The 20,844-nt window shown below is 33.0% G+C and overlaps 1 protein-coding gene and 1 long non-coding RNA gene across 2 annotated transcripts; one reads left to right on the top strand and one right to left on the bottom strand.

The window, feature by feature from the left end:
* Positions 1-3,324: 3,324 nt before the first annotated feature.
* On the top strand, positions 3,325-20,387 carry LOC139876157 (uncharacterized). The gene is made up of 5 exons (XM_071863458.1): positions 3,325-3,379; positions 3,522-4,022; positions 5,724-5,852; positions 18,747-19,612; positions 19,723-20,387. The coding sequence occupies exons 1-5, from the start codon at positions 3,325-3,327 to the stop codon at positions 20,353-20,355; spliced, it is 2,184 nt and encodes a 727-aa protein (XP_071719559.1). The 3' UTR covers positions 20,356-20,387.
* Positions 7,420-8,532, bottom strand: LOC139877389 (uncharacterized). The gene is made up of 3 exons (XR_011768559.1): positions 8,396-8,532; positions 8,076-8,283; positions 7,420-7,994 (listed from the first exon to the last, which is right to left on the bottom strand). It is a non-coding gene; the product is annotated as an uncharacterized lncRNA (long non-coding RNA).
* Positions 20,388-20,844: the final 457 nt, after the last annotated feature.

Below are 20,844 nucleotides of genomic sequence, written 5' to 3' on the forward strand. Positions count from 1 at the left end.
TCCAATATCTAAACCGCCACATTCTCGGGATGCTAGAACTTGTTCCCATTTTATCCAGTGAAGCTTTGTGTCATTACCGGAACAACCCCAAAAAAATCTAGCTCAGAGACTCTCAATTTTATCAACTACAGTTTCCGGGCATTTATAAATGGAGAAATAATAAATGCCAAGACTACCAAGCACCGCTTTAATGAGAGTCAAACGCCCACCAAATGACAATAAATTCGCCTTCCATGATGACAACTTTTTCGTGTACTTAGATATAAGATCGTCCCAATTAGCTATTCTTTTCATGTTTCCACCTACAGGCAAACCCAAGTATACAAATGGAAAGGTTCCTTTAGAACAACCAGAAATACGTACCATTGAGTCGATCTTTGCACCTGATGTTTCAATTCCAAAAATTCGAGATTTTGCTACATTAATACGCAAACCCGAATGACCATAGAATTCTTCAAGAATCTGCAGCAAATTATTAAGATTTGAAGCACTCCAATTCGATACAAAGATCGCATCGTCTGCATAAAATAGGTGCGAAACATTAAACGGGGGATTGCCGATGTTAGCGCCACTGAATCGACCCGCCAATACATTCTCTTTCATTAACAAATGTAATCCCTCCATGACGATTAAAAATAAAAACGAGCTCAGCGGGTCTCCTTGTCGGAGATCACGTTTTATGGGAAACTCATCAGTAGGGCTACCATTAATTAAAATTGAAGTACGAGCCGAGAATAAACACATTTTAATCCAAGCTCTCCACCTAAAACCGAACCCCAGCTTAGCAAGCATAAAATCCAAGAAATTCCAATTAACTGAATCATATGCTTTTTCAAAATCAACTTTAAAAATCAACAATTTCTGTTTTTTCTTCTTGTACCACTCCATAACTTCGTTCAAAATCATAGGACCATCTAAAATCTGTCTCCCGGAGATAAACGCCGACTGTTCCTTACTAATGATTTTATCAATCACCTTCACTAATCGATTAGCAAGAATTTTGGAGACGATTTTATATATCACTCCTATCAACGATATAGGCCTAACGATATAGGCCTGTAATCTTTAATAAAAGACGGGTTATTTACTTTCGGAATCAATGTAATAAAAGCTGATAAAGACCCAGGTGGCATTCGTTTATCTCTGAAAGCTTTCTGCACCGTGGCACATAGATCAACATGCAGAATGTCCCAAAATTTTTTAATGAACAAGAAATTAAACCCGTCCGGCCCTGGAGCTTTATTGCTTCCACAATCCCAAACCGCATCTCGAATTTCTTGAACACTCACATCACATTCTAAAGAAGCAGATTCTTCATGTGAGATAATAACCTCGGGATTCAACTTAGGAGGGTTCCACACTAAAGAATCACCATCAAACTTAGCTTCATAAAACTTGAAAAATTCCCTTTTAATAGATACTGGATCGGTGAGCCACGACCCGTTAACCGAGATACCCTGAATCATTTGTTTGTTGCGGCGATGCCTCAAAATACTATGAAAAAACTTGGAGTTCTCGTCACCTTCTGCATCCCATTTAATCCTTGCTTTTTGCACAATATCCATGTCTTCGCTTCTGTTAATAGACGCTAATTCCTGCAACAGATTAGCACGTTCCGATAATAAAACATCGTTAGAAGCACCTGAGTCCAATAAAGACTCGATTTCATTTACACGGTTTCCTACCGCCACTTTTCTGGATATATTATGAATCCTGAGGTTCGTCACCCAACTCTTTATCGCCTGTTTTAATTGTTTCAACTTATAACAAAAAGAAACATCCAAATTACCCATCACTTCATTCGCTACATCTTTTATCACATTACCAAATTCATCATGCGACATCCAAGAATTAAAGAATTTAAAAGGTAATGGACCAAAGTCTACTTTATTATTAGCAAATAAAATAGGTAAGTGATCGGATAAACCTCTCGGAAGGGCCACCAACTTGTAATCAGCTAAAACATCACCTGCGGAAGAATAAATAAGAACACGATCAAGACGACTCATCTTGGATGCCGATTACTATGAGAAGCTCCCCTGCAACCTTATTTATTTATTTATTTATTTAATTCCCTCTTGCAATATTCTATCAATTACAACCTAACATACCCACTTTACTATTACTCTATTAGCATGTATGATGATACTTATTCGCTTCGTTTAGTTTTAGGGATCGTTTACTGCTTCCGAGCCTTGATTTGCGTCTGTTTCGATTGTATTTTGTTCGTCTTTTTCATCGCTTGATGAAGAGATTCGATTATATGTTATCATGGTTTTAGCCAAGAAAAAAAAAAAGATAATACTTATTCCTTTCGTCCCACAAAAGTGTAATTTTCAATTTTTTGTTAAATTAAAAATAGATGTGATAAATATCAGTTTTGTCCTTCTATTTAATATATGTTTAACTATCTTTATTTAAGATTTAAGATATAAATGATTTAATGTAATAAATGACTGTACATTAATAAATTTTAGTGATATTTAATAGTTATTTTTTTATAAGTGAAAAAAATATTATTTTTGAAACATACAAACGGTAAAATGAACACTTATTTTGTGATGAATTATTTATTAATTACTTTTTGCAATGGGCTAAATACCATTTTTTCACTTGATATATCAAGTCAACTCTAATAATTATGACCAAAGGACTATTGGCATGGCGATCGTGATGACCCTTTTAACCAAGATGTTGCGGGTTTAAGTCTCGTTGTAGACATATTTCGTAGATTATTGTAAATATTCGTGTAATGTATGTGTGAGTTTGTCTTTCAAAAAAAAAAAAAAAAAAAAAAAAACTCTAATAGTTATGTTTATTTACTTTTAACTGTAGTTCTAATTCATTGCTAAAAATATAAAATTTACATTTTATGAATACGTTATATAGTTATGTTTTACGTTTAGAAATTACGATTTACGTTTTACACTTTATGTATTTTGGTTTACTTAGTCCAAAAATATTTACATTTACACTTTGATCTAAGTAAAGCATTTTTTTTTTAATAGTACTAAACTTCTCTAACAAACACGATCACGTGTTCTTCAGATACTACCTGCCTCGGTTATCTAATTATGTAATTATTGATATCAACTAATGTAATTATGTAACTACAGTCGTTGACCTTGAATTAGGCAAGTAAGACGCTATATATAAATAATACTAGTAGACTTGCAGATCCAAATACTCTCACATTTCAAGGTATTTCAATTTTCATCCATTCATATTTCATACAGTATTAATAATTAAAATTAATAATTAATAATAATAATAATTCACACATAGTTACTCCATATAATATCCGTTTAAATCTTGTAGATCAAGATGAATCCGCATACTACACAGCCAGCTAATCTGCCTCGTATGGATTTAATTCAAGGTAAAAAATATTCCGATAATTTCCATCATTCATGCGGCCTTATTAACCAAATATTTATGAAATGTTATGATTTATTTATGAAAAAATAATATTAAGGGTACAATATAATACTAACTATTTGCATTGGAATTATACAATAAAGGATTCAGGTTGGATTACCTCAAAATTGGCGTTCCTCTGTATGAAGCATCGATCAAATGTGATTGGAAAGCTGCTAACCGTATTCTGGTTAACCAACCTGAATTGGTGACGTATAGTATCACTGAAAATGGAGAAACTGCACTTCATGTTGCTGCATCCGCAAAAGGCTACCGCAGATCGATGCTGAATTTTGTGGAAAGTGTGGTTAATATGATGAGTAAAACAGAATTGGAGTTGCAAAATAAAGATCACAACACTGCTCTCTACTTAGCAGCTGCTGGTGGAAACCTTGAAATGGTTAAGATATTGATGGGAAAGAACAGAGTGTTGCTGACAATTGCTGGTGCAGCAGGAGAGATGTTGCCATTATATGCCGCTGTTTTATTTGAACATTATGATGTAGTCGAGTATTTGTACGGAAATTACAATTTGGATGACGATTGCTGGACAGATCAAAACCGTGTTAAGCTTTTCGAGCAATGCGTTAAGAATGATATGTTTGGTAAACATTTTTTTTCTTTTACATATTTTACAGCTATACACGTCGTGTTTTTTTTTTTTTCTTGTTTAATATGACCATAAGGTTTTTAATATAGTGGTAGGAATAGGATCAAGGGGAAGTAACCAGCAAAATCTTTTTTTTCTTTTTTTTTGTTTTTTGAAAAAACTTTGTTTACGAACATTATAGATTGGATGAAAATATGAACATTTAATAAAGACACTTTGTGATAAATGTTTTTATTTTGGCGGGAAAACGCTCGAAGAACTAATATTTAACAATTATCGTGTTTTTCGAGCGTATGTTGAGGTTTTAGATATTAGGGTTTAGATATTAGGGTTTATAGGGTTTAGATATTAGGGTTTAGAAATTTAGGGTTTAGGGTTTAGATTTAGGATTTAGATTGAGTTTTTAACACGAACGGTTTAGGGTTTAGGGTTTAGTGTTTTAGGTTTATGGAATAAACACAAAACACCAAACCCTAAACCATAAACCCTAAACTCTAAATCGGGCTAAATTTTACTTCACAAAACATGAAGAAAAAAAAAACGTTAACATTCTTCACGAACAATATTATCTTGAATGTTTTTTTTGTCGATCGTTTCCCGCCTAAATAATAACATTCATCACGAAGTGTCTTTTCTAAATGTTCATATTTTCGTGTGATCTTGATGCCTGAAAAAGAAAATCCAAAAAAACGAAAAAAAAAAAAAATTTCTTCCCCCGCTTCCCCCGATTGGTTACTTCTCCATTGATCCTGCTCATATATATATATATATATATATATATATATATATATATATATATATATATATATATATATATATATATATATATATATATATATATATAGGATCAAGAGGGAAGCAACCATTCTGGGGGAAGCAAATTTTTTTTTTCGCTTTTTGAAAAAACTTTGTTCACGAACATTATAGATGAGATGAAAATATGAACATTTAGTAGAGACCTTTTGTGATAAATTTTTTTATTTTGGCGGAAAAATGCTCGAAGAAGTAATATATAACAATTATCGTGTTTTTCGAGCATATTTTGTGGTTTTAGCTATTGGGGTTTAGATATTAGGGTTTAGATATTAGGGTTTATAGGGTTTAGATATTAGAGTTTAGAAATTTAGGGTTTAGGGTTTAGATTTAGAATTTAGATAGAGTTTTTAACACGAACGGTTTAGAGTTTAGGGTTTAGGGTTTAGGGTTTGGTGTTTTGGGTTTATGGAATAAACCCAAAACACCAAACCCTAAACCCTAAACCCTAAACTCTAAACCGGGCTAAATTTTACTTCACAAAACATGGAAAAAAAACGTTCATATTCTTCACGAACAATATTATCTTGAATGTTATTTTTGTCGATCGTTTTCCCGCCTAAATAATAACATTCATCACGAAGTGTCTCTTTTAAATGTTCATATTTTCGTGTGATCTTGATGCCGGAAAAAAAATTCAGAAAAACGAAAAAAAAAAATTTGCTTCCCCCCGATTGGTTACTTACCCATTGATCCTGCCCCTATATATATATATATATATATATATATATATATATATATATATATATATATCAAAAACTTAAGTTTTTCAACAGCAAATTAAATTCAATACACTTGCACTTTCTAGTACATACACTTTTATTAAAGATTATATAACGTACATTCTTTCACTTTGTTGGTGATATTTTTAAATATCTTTTAGATATCGCACTAAGTATAATGGAAAAACACCCGGAAGTTGCAATTAAAGGTAATGCACTTGTAACTTTGGCCAGCAAGCCTCAAGCCTTTACCTTACAAAACTTCAATATCATCAGATTCGTCATTAGGGGTAAACATCTCTTTCCCTTGGTTCTAAACTTCAAAATCTTGTGAGAACAATTTTATTATTATTGTGTATGGATTTTTTTACATTTCATATTATATGTATTTAACAGGTAAATTTTGAAACATAAACAAGTAGATATGGACAGGGAGAAGTTGAACATGTAGCAATGTACTCCTTCTGTCCCAAATTATTTAGTGTTCTTTTTTACTACGATGTTTCAAATTAATCATCTACTTTTATAAATATATAAGAATAAGAATAATAAAAATAAAGTTCCTTTTTATTCTTAGAAAGTTGCATTTAAGATAAAAAGTTAGATTAAAAGTAATGATAAAACTAAAAAGTAAACAAAATGTATAATATAATAATAACATTTATTAAACTATGTATTTATTATATAGGAACAATATAATTGGGACGAATGGAGTGAGGATTTATGGATCCAAACAATAACCATCATTAAATAAATTGTGATCTCATAAATAACAAACAAAAAAAATTAAACATGTGAAAAATAAATGACACAAAATATTATGTGTTATATCCAATTAGGGTGATTGGTTTAGTCAAAGCTACATAAAGAGCGTAATTTTGATATTAAAGTGATTAGGGTTAGAGACAATGTAATTTATATTATATAGGCATAAAAGAAAATTAGTTTCCTAATCGGATTAAACTTAGACAAAATTTCACACCTCGTTCCTGAACTTTACATCAAATTTGACTACTCATCCTTTTTTTTTTTTTTTTTTTTTGTGCAACCCTCATCCCTAATATATCACAATTCTACATCCCTCGTCCTCCCGTCTAGATTCTGTCAATTTTGACCGTTAACTCCATCACGTGCAGAACATGTGAGGGTATTTTAGTCATTGTATCATTTTCTTCTTTTTACTTTTTTTCTCCATTTTGAAATCTCCCTCATTCAACTCAGAACATAAACCCTAATTTCTTAATTCAATAAAAATAACAAGTATTATTAAAAATAACAACCTTTTTTTCTCCATTTTTGACTTCTCGTATATTCTGGAAAACATATAAAGAAAATAAAATCCTATCTTCTTGTAATACTCTATATACAGAATACATAGAGTCACTACTACAAAAAAAGAGTTTCCAAACCGGTTTTTTAGGCTTTCCAAACCGGTTTTAAAACAGGTTTGCAAAGGGAGGGGTTTAGAAAGTTCAGACCGGTTTTAAAACAGGTTTGCAAAGGGGGGTTTCGGAACCGGTTTTTTAAAAAAACAGGTTTGCAAAGGGGGGTTTGGGAACCTGTTTTCTAACAAAACCGGTTTGCAAAGGGGGGTTTGGGAACCTGTTTTCTAACAAAACCGGTTTGTAATGTTTTTTTTTTTTTTTTTTTTTTTTTTTTTTTGCCATTTTATTAATAATAGTATATTTACTAAATTTATTATAACCACAATACAAACACAAAATACAAATAAACTTGCTATATATTCATAATTTAGGCCACAACCTAGTACAAAATAAATACTCATATTAATAAACATATATACATCAAACAATGTTAAACTTGTTTTATTTAAACGTCAACAATTGATATGTTCAATAAGTACATGACTATTCATATCTTCTAATCTTTATGTCTTCATAATCTTTAATCTTCATACCATTATCCTTGTACTCTTTAACCTTCAAAATCTTCATATCGTCCAAATCTTCAATCTTTGACCTTCGTTGACTTGCACAATACAGACATAGTAACATGCAAAAACTAAAGAGAGCAGCAACAACAATAGTAGGTAATTTTGTGGCAATGTATAGATTTGACACAAAAAAGTCAAACAAGCAGAAAAATACACCATCATCACAGAATCTAACTAAACTACCATTTATCAAGAAGCAAGAAATACATCAAGATCCAGAAGATATAAACTCATAGTATAGATAAGCATAATCGATCAAGAAATGCACTAAGTTATATTACATAAAACATGTATGAAGTAATGTACCTAATGAAGAACACTATAAGAAATGCTCATATTATCAACCCGTTTTTGCTCATCATCTACATAACCTTGTGCAATATTAGAACCTTGCTTCATCACTTTTCTTGTTCTGCATTGTTTCTAGTTGTGGCAAAATAGTTGAAAGCTCTTTCTTTGAACTAATTGGCCGCTTAGCCTGCACATGTTTAACATACAAATGAATTAATTTAACAAACTAATTGGCTTAATGGTGAAAAAAAATGTAAGTTTTACACACCTGTTTCATAGGTAAAGATTGTTCTCCCAACGAAGCACATAGATGTGCAAGCTTTGATGCTGAGTCAACAACAGCTAAGCGAAGTTGAGATCTAAAACGACTCGCTTGATCCACTTTTTTTTCGATATGCCTCCAAACACTCTTGTTCCAAATCAAAAAGCATCATATCTCTGTTTTTTTCAGGCTCTCCTACTTCATTCCATATTTTCTAGTTCCACACAAAAACATAAAGATGCTTTCAGGTTCTAAGGAAATTAAGAAAGGTTTATGAAATAGTGTAAGAGATATAGACAGAGCAAACGTATGTGAATATGTAATACCTTGATAGAACATGAAAGAGATATGTTGCCAACACACATTCTAGTAGCCTGAATTAGTCAACTAATGGAATCATCCACATATACATATTTGAATAATAAATAGCTTGTATATATGAAAATCAGCAAACTACTTACCTTTCAATATCATCAAGAACTATAATGCTAAGTGTTGACTTGTAAGCATCCTCAAATACCTAAAAAGAAAAAAGTGCTTGTGAGAAACAGTTCATGAACCATTTGCAATATTATTGTCAAACTAGAACACACGTTTACAGAAAAAGAAACAATGATGTGAAACGGTGTAATCACCTGCAAGACAACAATGATGTGACTTTCAAGTGATTATTACAATTCAATTTCCAGTTTCTTTTTTTCTTTTTCACTTGCTCGGAAATGGATTTTCAAGTGATTATTACAACATAAAGAATCATATAATAAACTGTTTAAGCCATGAACATAGGGTCTAAAAAATACCAAAGCATTAACATCATAAACTCACAATGCAATATTCCAATATCAGCTAGTATTTCCTAAATGAGAACTTTAATAGCATAAACTCATAACTAAAGCAATTAAAAGAGCTACACAACAATTAAACCCTAACATTAATTTTTACAAATTAATAAAACAAAATTACATGTTAATTGAGCAAGAATGATGTTGAAGCAAGTTTGAAATTGAGCACGAATGATGCTGAATCGGTGGTCAGTAGTGACGATGGTGGAAGAGGTGGCGGTGGTGAGTAACGACGATGGTGGAAGAGGTGGCGGTTGTGAGTAGCGACGATGGTGGTGGTGATAATGTGAGTGGCGATGGTGGGATGAAGTGAATTAGGTTTAATTTGGAAGAGAATTGATTTTTTTTTTCATCTAGTCCCGCTGTTGTACATACTCCCCCTAATATTTTTTGGTTATTCAAACCGGTTTTACAAAACAACCGGTTTCTATAGTCTAAAACCGGTTTTTTAAAATAACAGGTTTGCAAAGTGTACTTTTGAGACCGGTTTTTTGTAAAAACCGGTTCCGCGTTTCCTTCTTTTTTAAAACCGGTTCGGATTCACTTTCCAAACCCGTTTTTAGGGGTTTCTAAAAAAACCGGTTTCGTTTGGGGGTTTGCACTTTACCTTTTTTCTCCATTTCGAAATCTCCCTCATTCAACTCAGAACATAAACCCTAATTTCTTAATTCAATAAAAATAGCAAGTATTATTAAAAATAACAACTTTTTTTTCTCCATTTTTGACTTCTCGTATATTCTGGAAAACATATAAAGAAAATAAAATCCTATCTTCTTGTAATACTCTATATACAGAATACATGGAGTGTTGGACAAATGGATCATTCAGCTACTCGTATATTCTGGAAAACATTCACTTGTCGGGTGGTTTACACAAACAAGGCTAGTGCCCAGTCAGCATATAGATTTGTGGTCGAAAGTAGTAGTAGCTTATTTGGAAACAGAGATGTAAAGTGCAACCTTAAGGATGTTGGGATTGCGGGGCCCACTAAGTGTGAACCAGTGTCAAAAATCCAAAAGAAGACTATCCGGACACAGAGGACAGACTGCCGCCGCCAGCTGTTGTTCCTGTTGGGAAATTACGGTCTCACTAATTCCCACCATCCAGCCCAACAATAATAGTAAAGAAATAAGAACAATATACAACACAAGATTTAACGTGGAAACTCCAAAACAGGAGAAAAACCACCGGTCCCCAAAGAGAGAAATACACTATATCACAAATTGTTATAATGATATAGACGACTCTCTTAAGCCAACTACACTCTCCAAAATATTTAACTAATACAACTCTCAAACAAGGGTAAGAAAGAAAGAAAGAAATAATCAAATACTTAAAGTGTATTGATTGGTGCAATTTGAAAGTGAGGCTTAACACTCCTTTTATAACTAAGTCACCCCCTTCCAAGTTCTTCCTCCCACCTATGTGGGATAACATCCATTTTACTAATATAGCTAGCAACCATATTCATCTTCTAACCAAAACTATAACCAACAAATCTCCACCTTTTGGATAGAAGAAGATAACCATGCTTCCATATTGCAAGGATAACCTACGTAGATGCTTCCTTGACGACAACTTCAAGATCCTCATCTTCATGCCGCTGACATTATCTCTAACCCAAGAAATAAAATTTGCATCTTCATCGAATATTGTCAAGACCCGACAATCATTGTCATAACAGACAATCATAACTCTTAACAGAATTATCATACTCCACCATAAAGAGTATAGCACTTAGAATATCGCATTTCAAGCATTTCACCTCGGCACATGTTGTATAACCAGCTGAACAGTTATGGTGCAACTTCCTGTTTGGCTTTCCCTGGAAGTTTCATCAGCTACGACATCAGTTTCCACCACACACCTTGCATCAACGCCAAACCAATGCCCATGTACAATTTGTGGAACCGCTAACGAACATCCCTTTCCATGGTGGCGCGGACACACCATGAGGATGATGTGACTTCAGAAGAATTCGTCACTCTCCGTAACGACGGAGACAATGTTAGCATCTTTGGAGCCATTTGCCGGATTAGCTCCACCTGGACAATTAACCCTTACATGCCCAGTCTTCCCGCACTTCCAACATGTCAGATTCTTTCTAGAGTTTCTCTTCTGCCTATCCGAACACAACAGTACCGTAGCTTCTGATGACGAGACTCCGTTACCTTCCAATCTTTTCTCCTCGGACAGGAGCTTGCTAGTAACATCTTCAAACTTCAACGTTTCTTTCCCGTACATTAGAATAGGTTTCATGTGCTCATAGGACGATGATAAAGATAATATCAACCTCAAAGCTTTATCTTCATCATCCGTTTTAACTCCAATAGCCTCTAGTTCTGAAACAATACCGTTAAGAATACTTAGATGATCTGAAATATTTGAACCCCCATCCATACGCAGAGTATGAAATTGTTCTTTAAGACACAACCGATTTGAGATGCCCTTGCCCTGGTACAACTGCTCTAGTTTAACCCAAAGCTCCTTTGCCGTTGATAACCCGTGCACATTTGCAAGCACGTTCTTTGCAAGACACAAACGAATTGCACTTGCTGCCCTCAAATCCATATCATCCCATTCTTCTTCATCGAACTTACTGCTAGAATCACTGCCCGGAACAAGGGTGGGTTTACCCTTCAAAGCCTTGTGTAAACCGGACTGAATCAACACATCCTTGACTTGAACCTGCCATAAGCCAAAATTGATCCTCCCATCAAATTTCTCTACATCAAACCTCATTGGACTGAACTTCGACATCGTATCTGTATCCTATAAACAACACTTTCTCTGATTTTGCTCACGTTTCGAATAGCCAAAAGATGTAGCAGGTAGCCAGGACCCTTTAAATCGAAAATCCACAACTCGCCACTAACAAATCCAACTATTACTACGAATCAGAAAAAATATTGTCTAACCAGATACCCTATACGATCGATAGAACTCGTTTCTGATGTGGACGATCCACTCCCGTGGCAACCACAGAGCATACTCCGACTCCTATAACCGAGACCCCCGTCAAACCTGACGCTCTGATACCAGTTGTTGAGAAATTACGGTCTCACTAATTCCCACCACCCAGCCCAACAATAATAGTAAAGAAATATGAACAATACACAACACAAGATTTAACGTGGAAACTCCAAAACAGGAGAAAAACCACCGGCCCCCAAAGAGAGAAATACACTATATCACAAATTGTTACAATGATATAGACGACTCTCTTAAGCCAACTACACTCTCCAAAATATTTAACTAATACAACTCTCAAACAAGGGTAAGAAAGAAAGAAATAATCAAATACTTAAAGTGTATTGATTGGTGCAATTTGGAAGTGAGGCTTAACACTCCTTTTATAACTAAGTCACCCCTTTCCAAGTTCTTCCTCCCACCTATGTGGGATAACATCCATTTTACCAATATAGCTAGCAACCATATTCATCTTCTAACCAAAACTATAACCAACAGTTCCCGCATCTCCTATACAGTTGAAATCGATTCACTTTCCGGAAATTTCAGGGACTGTAAATACGTTTTGAGGATTGTTTCAGATTCGTGTGTTGATAAGGATACTAGATCTAGCTTCAATTTCAAGTTCTAATGGTGAAATCAAATTTTGATTTTTTGGTGAAATAAATGATGAAGATGATGATGAATCTAGTGAAAAAAATGATGACGATGATGGTGGATTACTTTGTGTTGAAGATGAGATAATGATAAGTTTATATATACATTTATAATTTGATTTGTTGATTTTATAAAAGTGTAAAACTAGGGTTTTTAATTTGTGAATGATGAACATGAGATGATGAGGATGAGGGTGAAAATATAAGTTAAATAATAAAGAAAAGAAATAAAATAAAATGACTAAAGTACCCTCACATGCTTTGCACATGACTGAACAAACGGCTGAAATTGATAGAAAATAGACGGGAGGACGAGGGATGTAGAATTGTGATATATTAGGGACGAGGGTTGCACAAAAAAAAAGAAAAAAGAAAAAGGATGAGGAGTCAAATTTGATGTAAAATTCAGGGTCGAGAAATGAAATTTTGTCTTAAACTTAACACCATTATATCCTTGTGGTCCGTGAAAAAAATTCTTGCGTTTGAGATCGTTACTTCGCGGACTGGGATCATTGTTATATAACAAAGAAAATAAACGTTAAATATAAGGAAAATGTTAATGACAACTTAAGAAATAAATTATTGCAAAAATTAGTAGTACATGGAGAAGTTATTTTATAGAAGGTAGTTGATTTTTATTAAAGTACGAGTAGTTTGTGCATGTTTAAACTTCTTAATGACAATCCTAAGGCTTGTCATTAACATTTTTCATAAATAGAGAAAAACTAACTTATGCTATTTTGGTTGTATTAATGGAGTCAATAAAAAACGTGTATTTATTGGTGATTTGACTGTCGCTTAAAGTAAAAATTGAACTTCAGACAAGCCTAAAACCTTAAAATTTTTATGACGTTTCACACTTTTTTTAACCTAGTTATTGACCGGAGGTCTAGTCGGAAGCAATCTCTCTATCCATAAAACATGAACGGACTTTCTTTACTTTTGGGGTATTTCAGTCTGGGTAGGGAAATGATATCTCTTTATTCTAGGATAGGAGAAGGATTGTCTACATCTTATCTCCCCATATCCCACTTTTGTAAGTTTTAGTTTTGTTGTTGTTGTTGTTGTTGTTGTTGTTGTAACTTATGCTATTTAAACAATTTTTTAATGGTAATGGGGAAAAGTGACGTGTTGGGGTAGGGGTGAGGTGCTTGACGTTGCTGGTAAATTGATAAATAATAGAATGTCTTGGTGAGTGACGTGTTGGGGGACGGATAGGGGTGGGTATTTTTATTTTCTTTTTCATTTTTGTTAATGTATAATTTATTTTAGTTTTTATTTTGTTTAATTAGTTAGATTAGATTATTATTTCATAATTATAAAAACAAATTAAATTAATATAATACACTAAAATTAAAATTAATAATACGATTACATTAATTTAAAATCCCTAAACATTACGGTTACATTTTTTTAAAACGTCATATACATTACGATTACGTAAATAAATAAAAATACGATTACATAACAAAAACTACGAGTACAAAAATTAATCGTTGTGGTATTCCTCATCACTGGCCTGAGGAAGGTCGTCAAATATACTCTTAGTGTACAAATCAATTCTTTCCGAGTGTATCACAGCTTTCTTTCCTGACTATTTCATACCATTTTTTCGTTTTAAAAAAACGGAGTTCTTCACAGTCTTCATCATAATATGCCAACTCTGAAGCATCGAGATCAAGTTATTGTCTTAACATATCGAACAAAGCCCCTAAATAATAGCCGGTAATGTCAACATCTCCTAACGTTTTTTCCCACCACCGTGATACTCTCTCATGTCTTTGCTAAAAAAATTCATCATAACGAACGTCAAATGTAATGAAACACAGAGTCATGATGAAGTTGGGGAAGTTGAATGAATTTTGAATGAGAGTTGAAATTATAAAAAATAGGAGAAAAAATGGATGAAACGTCGAGAGAAGTGTATATATAGATAAAATTTTATACAAATTCATTGTTAAAATATATATTTAATGCAATGTATATGTATGTGTTTGAATTGTGCAACGGTCAAGTCATGCATCCAATAGCACGAAGCTACATCGCCTTCATCAACCAACACGTGAACAAACGAACTCATGCCTGGAGCCAGCACGTCGACTTCTTCGACCTTCCAGCACGCCGCGCTAGTGGCGTACTGCCTACGTGTTGGGTGAACAATGGTGGTAACACGCTGCGTTAAAAAGGGTCTTACGACATACGTTAAAGGGCATTTATTGAACTAAAATTACCGTAAAAGATGTGAACTATATATATATATATATATATATATATATATATATATATATATATATATATATATATATATATATATATATATATATATATATATATATATATATATATCTGTGTGTGTGTGTGTTGGGTGAACAATGGTGGTAACACGCTGCGTTAAAAAGGGTCTTACGACATACGTTAAAGGGCATTTATTGAACTAAAATTACCGTAAACGATGTGAACTATATATATATATATATATATATATATATATATATATATATATATATATATATATACACTATTGAGTTTATTAAATGAATTTTATGTTAAGTTTAGAAAATTTTATTTTTATTTATTGAGGTTTATTTTGGTAGAAAGAGGTATGTAATGACCTGCCAACACGGTACATTGACTTAAGTCTCAGAGCGAGGTTATGCCCACTTTTTTTTTGGCGAAAAAACGATATATTATAAATAAATAAAAAAATAGATCTTATGATCTAGGGCGTTACATGAATTGATAAGTGGCGTAATTGAAATTGCTTGACCACCTACACTAGAATTGAATACACATTGACATGACGAAAACGAAACACTAACAAACTCGGGAAAACCCTACACAAACAAGAAAAGAACACGAAGTTGCTGCTTCATTGAAGTAACCGCCGCCTAGATCACCGAATCCTAAAAAAAGACCTCACCTGCCCTCTATATGATAAGTCTTAATAAATATTACATTCACTTTTAAAGTAGCTTTCTACAAATAGAAAGTTCTCAAAATAAGTAAATTTCAAAAATTAGAAAGTATTCAAATATAGAAAGTTTACTTAGAGGTCAAATCATACGATAACCCACATAAATTAGTTTTAATGTGAATGCAATAATCTTTCAAAAATATGACATGAATGACTTCATGCAACACCTTAGCAAAACAACCAGTGGAAGCACTTTAAAAACCTGAGAATAAACATGATTTAAAAAGTCAACACGAATGTTGGTGAGTTATAGGTTTATTACAAACGATAATTAAAATAGACCACAAGATTTCATGTTTGAAAAAATATAATAAAAGCATTCTACTACTTGTTGAGCGTCCGGTAACCAAACTTAACATACTATAATAAATACCCTTTTAAATAATTTTACACCGAATCAAGTGTCTTAAGCCTACTAAATACCCGTTGAATGCTAGCGCGACTATCCCATGTGGGAGTTGTCAAACTCTACTGATCTGTAATTAAGATTCGCGCCCACTCTTTTAGAAACTAGCAGTTAACAATTACCAAACTAAGGGGATATTTTTTTGTTCATACTCAAAGTAGAATGTTTTTTACGAAAGGCAAGTATTATACAAATGAAAGAAAAAGTACACATAGGAAGAAGCTAGTTAAGACATCGAGAACACGAAACAAACACTCATGAAAACAAAGCTCGACATAGCCCAAACCACGAGAAGAAAAACAAAACACGACTACACTCTTAAGAAACTCGAAAGTCTCAACCCACCAAAACCTAACGAAAAAACAACATCCGAAGCACGATAAAGGCTGAAACAAAAATATTACACAAAAACTGGAAAGACGAAACAACCACGACCCAATAAAGACTTATAAGAGTTCGAATCCGAGTTCGGCTCCGAGTCTGAGTCCAAATCCGAATCCGAGGAGGATGAAAAATCTTCATTAGATGCATCATCTCTCTCCTCTTAACTTTTTCATCAAATCAACGAGATAAGCTCTTTCAATCCATCTATCAATCCATACATGTTTTCACCGTTTAATCACTAAAAATATCATGATAATCGTAAAGAATCAGTCAAATCTCATAGCAAGAGAATCATGGAATCATGAAAAATTGTAGATAAAAGCATCATATAATAAGATTTTTAAAAAGTCTTATCATGTTATCTAAACATGTAAAAAACTCAAGATACACTCAAGTTTCACAACGTTGTTTTCATCATGCGCAGTCAAACTAAAATAATTATAGAAAAATCATAAAAATTCAAGATGATGAAAGTCCAATCGAAGCATTTAAATAAAAAGTTAAACTACATTATGTCGAGTTTTGAAAGAAAATGGTTTAGTCAATTTGTATAGTTTGTTCGTTAAAGTCGAAATTGACAGATTTGACATAAAAAATGAAACACTTTTTTACACGCAACACACATACCACATAACGACTCAAATCATGTTACCGCAAATTGGAGTAACTTCCCATACATGTAATTGAATATTTTCCAGAAGATAATGAAAAATCATCTTACCAATTTATCACAATCACAAACCGAGCAAGCAAAGGTCAGATTAGTTTTTCGTAACACAAGTTATAATCATAACTTAATATCCATACAACGAAAACGCACAATATCTAATTGAAAAGTTATTTTCTTTTCGAGAGGAATACAATTATAAACCTCTCATGACTTGGTTCTAATCCATATATTTCCATAATAGCATATTCAAGCACGAATTTCATACCGAAATCTAATTAACCCTAACTTTCAATCTGTAAATCGAAATCATGCGATATCTAAATGAAAAGTAATTAACTTTTTATAGAGAAATACAACTATGTACATATTATATATTGAATATAAGTCATACATATCAAATTCGTGAATTTACAACAAATCATCAAACGATCAAATTCACGAGTAAAATCATGCATACACACAATGACTCGAGTACTAGACATGGTTACATTATCATAATTGATAAAAATTAGAAATACAAAAATCTAGGGTTATGAGAATTTACCTAAATCGCCAAATTGAAAGGTTAGATGTGCAGAGGAGAATGCGTAGATCGTGAATATATAAACGATTTAATGATCGGGGAGCCAATCGGACAAGGCAAGAAAAAGAGACCCAGGACTTTTATTTTTCATATTTTAAACACGCACATGTAAAAGTCTAACGGTTAATGGTCTCTAAACGCGAAACGGTTAACGGTTCCAACGGTCGCTTGGTTTTAATCAATTAAATTAAGAATAAGAATTCTTAAAATACTTTTAGTCTCAAATAAATATTAAGGATAATATTTATTAACAATTAATAATATAAAAATATTATTACTTCGAAGCGTGACTCAGAAATCAGTTTACGGTCGTTACGCATAATTAACCAAGAATAGGAATTCTTATTATTTCAAATTATCACATAAATATTACAAATAATATTTATAAATAATTATAACTTAAAAGTTATCATAAAAATTATTAGTAACTAAGAAGTCAACTAACTGACGTTAAAGGATTTACAGAAACAGTAACGGTTAAATTAGGGTCGTTATCAGGGATGACTTTATCTTCCCACGAGTGAAGAATCCTTTCTCTACACGTGGGGCGTAGAAAAGTCTTCTCTTCTATTCTAGGGTAGTGGAAGAGTTGTCTACATCTTACCTCCTTCATACATCGCATATACGGGATTGAATGTTGTTGTTGTTGTTGTTGTTTATTTTGTGTTTTTATGGTATCAGTTGGCCAAACCCAAATACGGAGTATATATTTTATTTGTAAAATTTGCTTTGTAAAATTTATGTTTATTAAGAGAGAGATTATCATCAAAGTGGAAATTTCTTAAACCAAAAAGAAAATTTGAGTACCTAAACTAATAAACTTGGTTGAATAATTTTTTAATCATTTATCAAATCATAAATATTTTTATTTATAGAAAAAAAAATGATGATTGGGTGTGAGTTTATAGAAAAAAATATAATGTATTAGGAGTAACAGATAATAATATTAGGTATTTTCATGTTTTTTAGAAGTTACTGTTTAATCAGGTATATGACCGTCCAATTAAATGTGTCACGTCACCTCCAAAATTTCAAACTTGACAGTTGCAATTAAAATTGACTCGTCAGGAGCGTCAATTTTGACGCTTCGCTTTGGGCGTTACCAAGTTCAAAAATCCAAGTCACCGTCATATTTGATTTTAACGCCTTGCTTTGAGTGGTCGATTTGACTCGATTGTAATTTTTATTTCAGTCTTTCCATTCTTTGGTTCGAAAATGAGAGTTGTTGAAACGGAAGGAAAGGCATTGCAGTTGCTAAGGAAGATTTGGGAACAAATCGCGAAAAAACCCAAGGAGGAAATTGATAGTATACTTAGAGGGCCACCAGATTCGACTAATAAACAAAACAAAAATTCATGGTCCGTTCAAGCTGCGCGGCTACAAATACTCATATGTAAACATCTTGCCAAAATGAAAGTTGAAACCAATAACATAATAAGTGGGCCACCAGAATTGAGTAGTCAAGCTATTCGGTTACAAAATCTCGTTATTAAATACCTCGAGGACATTCATGATGAAACCGATAAGGTAATCATGAGTAAGGAACATCAAGCACGAGAACTAATCAGCCTGATATCCACACATATTGTAAGCATGCATGAAGAAACCCAAGATATAATCAAGAAAATTAAAAATGAGGATCTGTTAGTTCAGAAACTAACGGAAGTCATTTATAAATATGTTGACGAGATGAATATACGAAGTCAGGAAATAAACTCAAAGTATAAAAAGGTTACATACTCGTCTCGGGTACTTTTCATTGCTGCAGAAGTAGGAAATACTATTTTTTTAGTTGAGCTCATCCGTCAATATCCCGATCTTATATGGAATCAAAACGATAACAATATCACTATCTTTCACATTGCTGTGAAGCAGCGCCATGAAGGTATCTACAACTTATTGTACGAACTGGGCTCAATGAAGGATATGATAACTCTTCTCAAAGACGAAAATGATAACAATATGTTGCATTTAGTTGCGAAGATTCTAATGAAAAGGAGACTTCAGAATGTATCCGGAGCTGCTTTACAGATGCAACGTGAACTACTATGGTTCCAGGTATATACATTCCCTTCCATGCTTCTAGAATTTATGATGTTATTTCTTTCTTCAGTATAACTCTACAACCATAAACTATTTTATAACTATTCCACCTTTTTGTAATGTAGGAAGTAGAGGGTATGATTCCATCTTCTTATAGAGAACATGTGAACATAGATGGTCTAACACCATATGAGTTATTCGTGGAAGACCACAAAGAACTTGTCGCAAAAGGTGAGAAATGGATTAAAGAAACTACTAGCCAATCTATGGTTGTGGCAGCTCTTGTTGCAACCGTAGCATTTGCTGCCGCTTTTACCGTTCCAGGTGGTTATAACCAAAATACCGGTATTCCCTTCTTTATAAATGATGAAACATTTTTAGTTTTCATTCTAGCGGATGCGGTGTCTCTAATTTCATCTATAGCTTCAATTCTCATGTTCTTATTAATTAACACGTCTCGCTATGTTGAAAGTGATTTTTTGGAATCGATACCACGAAAGCTGGTTTTAGGTCAATCTACTCTTCTCCTTTCTTTAGTAACCATGGTGCTCGCTTTCAGTGCCAGTTTCTTTGTACTTTACCGGAAGGGTTTATCATGGATTCCAATCCTTATCAGTGTATTTGCTGTGATGCCGATCCTCCTATATGTAACGGTACAATATGGTTTGTTTTTCGATGTAATACGCTCAACATATCGTTCTAGGTACCTCTTCAAGCCTAGAAGACATATTCTTTACTATGAATACCCCCACGTCTGATGCCTTAAGTTGTAAGTTTCATAATTGGTTCTCTGTACGTGTATGCCTTAAGTTGTAAGTTTCACATTAAAATGTTATGTACTTTCCATGATGAATCATTTTTTTTGTTAATTGTTAACATTGTTATGTTTAATTAATACATTGTGTGGCCCACAAATCCACAATCACTTATACTTGTGTTGCTGCTCACAAATCGCCTCACTAGGGGCGCTCTGGGCATTTTGAAGTTTTAAACCCACTCTCTCCTTAACAAGTGATATTAGTCATGGGCTTAATGTATTTTTGTCGGGCCCAACATTATTGTACAACTTCTCAAAGGTTACATCAACATTTTCAAGTAAATGGAGACGGAGAATGGAGATGAAATCAGCATAGGATATCAGGTCTAAGTAGATAAAAAATATATTTAAAAAGCGTTATCGTTACAACTTTTTCTTTGTTTTACTGTTTACCTCTTACTTTTTTTCCTATATTTTTATCTTATATATA

This window comes from Rutidosis leptorrhynchoides, chromosome 11, assembly GCF_046630445.1.
Source record: "Rutidosis leptorrhynchoides isolate AG116_Rl617_1_P2 chromosome 11, CSIRO_AGI_Rlap_v1, whole genome shotgun sequence".
NCBI lineage: Eukaryota > Viridiplantae > Streptophyta > Magnoliopsida > Asterales > Asteraceae > Rutidosis > Rutidosis leptorrhynchoides.

Excerpts from the sequence above, each read along its gene's own strand:
- LOC139876157 (XM_071863458.1), top strand. The coding sequence starts at position 3,325 with ATGAATCCGCATACTACACAGCCAGCTAATCTGCCTCGTATGGATTTA. Across the intron at positions 3,380-3,521 it reads TCGTATGGATTTAATTCAAG|GATTCAGGTTGGATTACCTC; the intron begins GTAAAAAATATT and ends TATACAATAAAG. Across the intron at positions 19,613-19,722 it reads GTGAACTACTATGGTTCCAG|GAAGTAGAGGGTATGATTCC; the intron begins GTATATACATTC and ends TTTGTAATGTAG.